Source organism: Pteronotus mesoamericanus, unplaced genomic scaffold, assembly GCF_021234165.1.
Source record: "Pteronotus mesoamericanus isolate MK-2021 breed Mesoamerican mustached bat unplaced genomic scaffold, CSHL_Meso_final contig_94, whole genome shotgun sequence".
Classification (NCBI taxonomy): Eukaryota; Metazoa; Chordata; class Mammalia; order Chiroptera; family Mormoopidae; genus Pteronotus; species Pteronotus mesoamericanus.
In genome coordinates this window covers 45,635,075-45,636,576 of record NW_026555285.1, presented here as the reverse complement: position 1 = coordinate 45,636,576, position 1,502 = coordinate 45,635,075, and the positions used below count along the sequence as shown (strand labels likewise).

Genomic DNA, 1,502 nt, shown 5'->3' with positions numbered 1-1,502 from the left:
CTCCCATGGCAATTTAACTTTTGTATTATTATTAGATGTCTTTAGTAACTCGCCTCACAGCCAATTTCTTAGAAATTCAATCTCTTCTCCAGTAGGATCTGTTTGGAGATGAAAGAGAAAAAAAGTGGCAATTTTCCTTTAAAAGTGGATCATTGTTTTCCTTATCCTATAGTTAATGTTTTCTATTTTCTTTTATCAGCGAGTTCCTTCTCAGTCAATTCACATTGCCACACCGAGCTCTCCGGATTTCTCGCAAGATGAAAGGAGACAACCATGAATGAGCCACTAGACAATTTTGCAAATGGGTCTGATTTCCCCGATTATGCAGCTGCCTTTGGAAATTGCACTGATGAAAAAATCCCCTTCCAGAGGCACTACCTCCCTGCTATTTACAGCATCATCTTCCTGGTGGGCTTCCCAGGGAACGCAGTGGCGATTTCCACTTACATTTTCAAAATGCGCCCCTGGAAGAGCAGCACAGTCATTATGCTGAACTTGGCCTGCACGGACCTGCTCTACCTCACCAGCCTCCCATTCCTGATTCACTACTACGCCAGCGGTGAAAACTGGATCTTTGGCAAGTTCATGTGCAAGTTCATCCGCTTCGGTTTCCATTTCAACCTGTACAGCAGCATCCTCTTCCTCACCTGCTTCAGTGTCTTCCGTTACTTTGTGATCAGTCACCCAATGAGCTGCTTTTGCCTGCACAAGCCTCGATGGGCCACGGTGGCCTGTGCTGCCGTATGGGTCATTTCTCTGGTGGCTGTCATTCCCATGACCTTCCTGATCACATTAACCACCAGGACCAATAGCTCTGCCTGCCTTGACCTCACCAGCTCGGATGACCTCACTACCATCAAATGGTACAACCTCATTTTGACTGCAACTATTTTCTTCCTTCCCCTGGTGATCGTGACACTTTGCTATACAATGATTCTCTCCATCCTGACTCGAGGGCCTCAGGCTCAGAGCAGCCTGAAGCAGAAAGCCCGGCGGCTGACCATTCTGCTGCTCATTGTGTTTTATGTCTGTTTTCTACCCTTCCATGTCTTGAGGGTTGTCCGCATTGAATCGCGCCTGCTTTCTATCAGCTGCTCCGTGGAGAATCAGATCCACAAAGCTTACATCGTTTCAAGACCGCTGGCCGCCCTGAACACCTTTGGCAACCTGTTCCTGTACGTGGTGGTCAACGACAACTTCCAGCAGGCCATCGGCTCAATGGTGCGATGCAAAGCAAACAGGGACCTGGAGCAAGCGAAGAAAATCAGTTACTCCAACAGCCCTTGACCAAAGGGAAAGGCTTGCTGATACTTGGCCTGTGATATCTGAGAAGTTCAGACTGTCTCCCTCAATGGAACTCTCAGGAAATACTGTGTATTTAGGCATTTTGTGTCAAAGCCAGGGCAGAATCGCCAGCAGTCCTGTGCACTCTGTTTATTGAGATCCTCCCTTGGGGAGATGTAGGAATGGGACACATGCATATTAGTGAAGGATTACAATGT

At 47.5% G+C, this 1,502-nt stretch overlaps 1 protein-coding gene across 1 annotated transcript; it reads left to right on the top strand.

The window, feature by feature from the left end:
• The first annotated feature begins 273 nt into the window (after positions 1-273).
• Positions 274-1,287, top strand: OXGR1 (oxoglutarate receptor 1). The gene has a single exon (XM_054586643.1). The coding sequence runs from the start codon at positions 274-276 to the stop codon at positions 1,285-1,287; it is 1,014 nt and encodes a 337-aa protein (XP_054442618.1).
• The last annotated feature ends 215 nt before the right edge of the window (positions 1,288-1,502 follow it).

Bases quoted from the DNA above. Each gene is read 5' to 3' on its own strand.
- OXGR1 (XM_054586643.1), top strand. From the start codon at position 274: ATGAATGAGCCACTAGACAATTTTGCAAATGGGTCTGATTTCCCCGAT.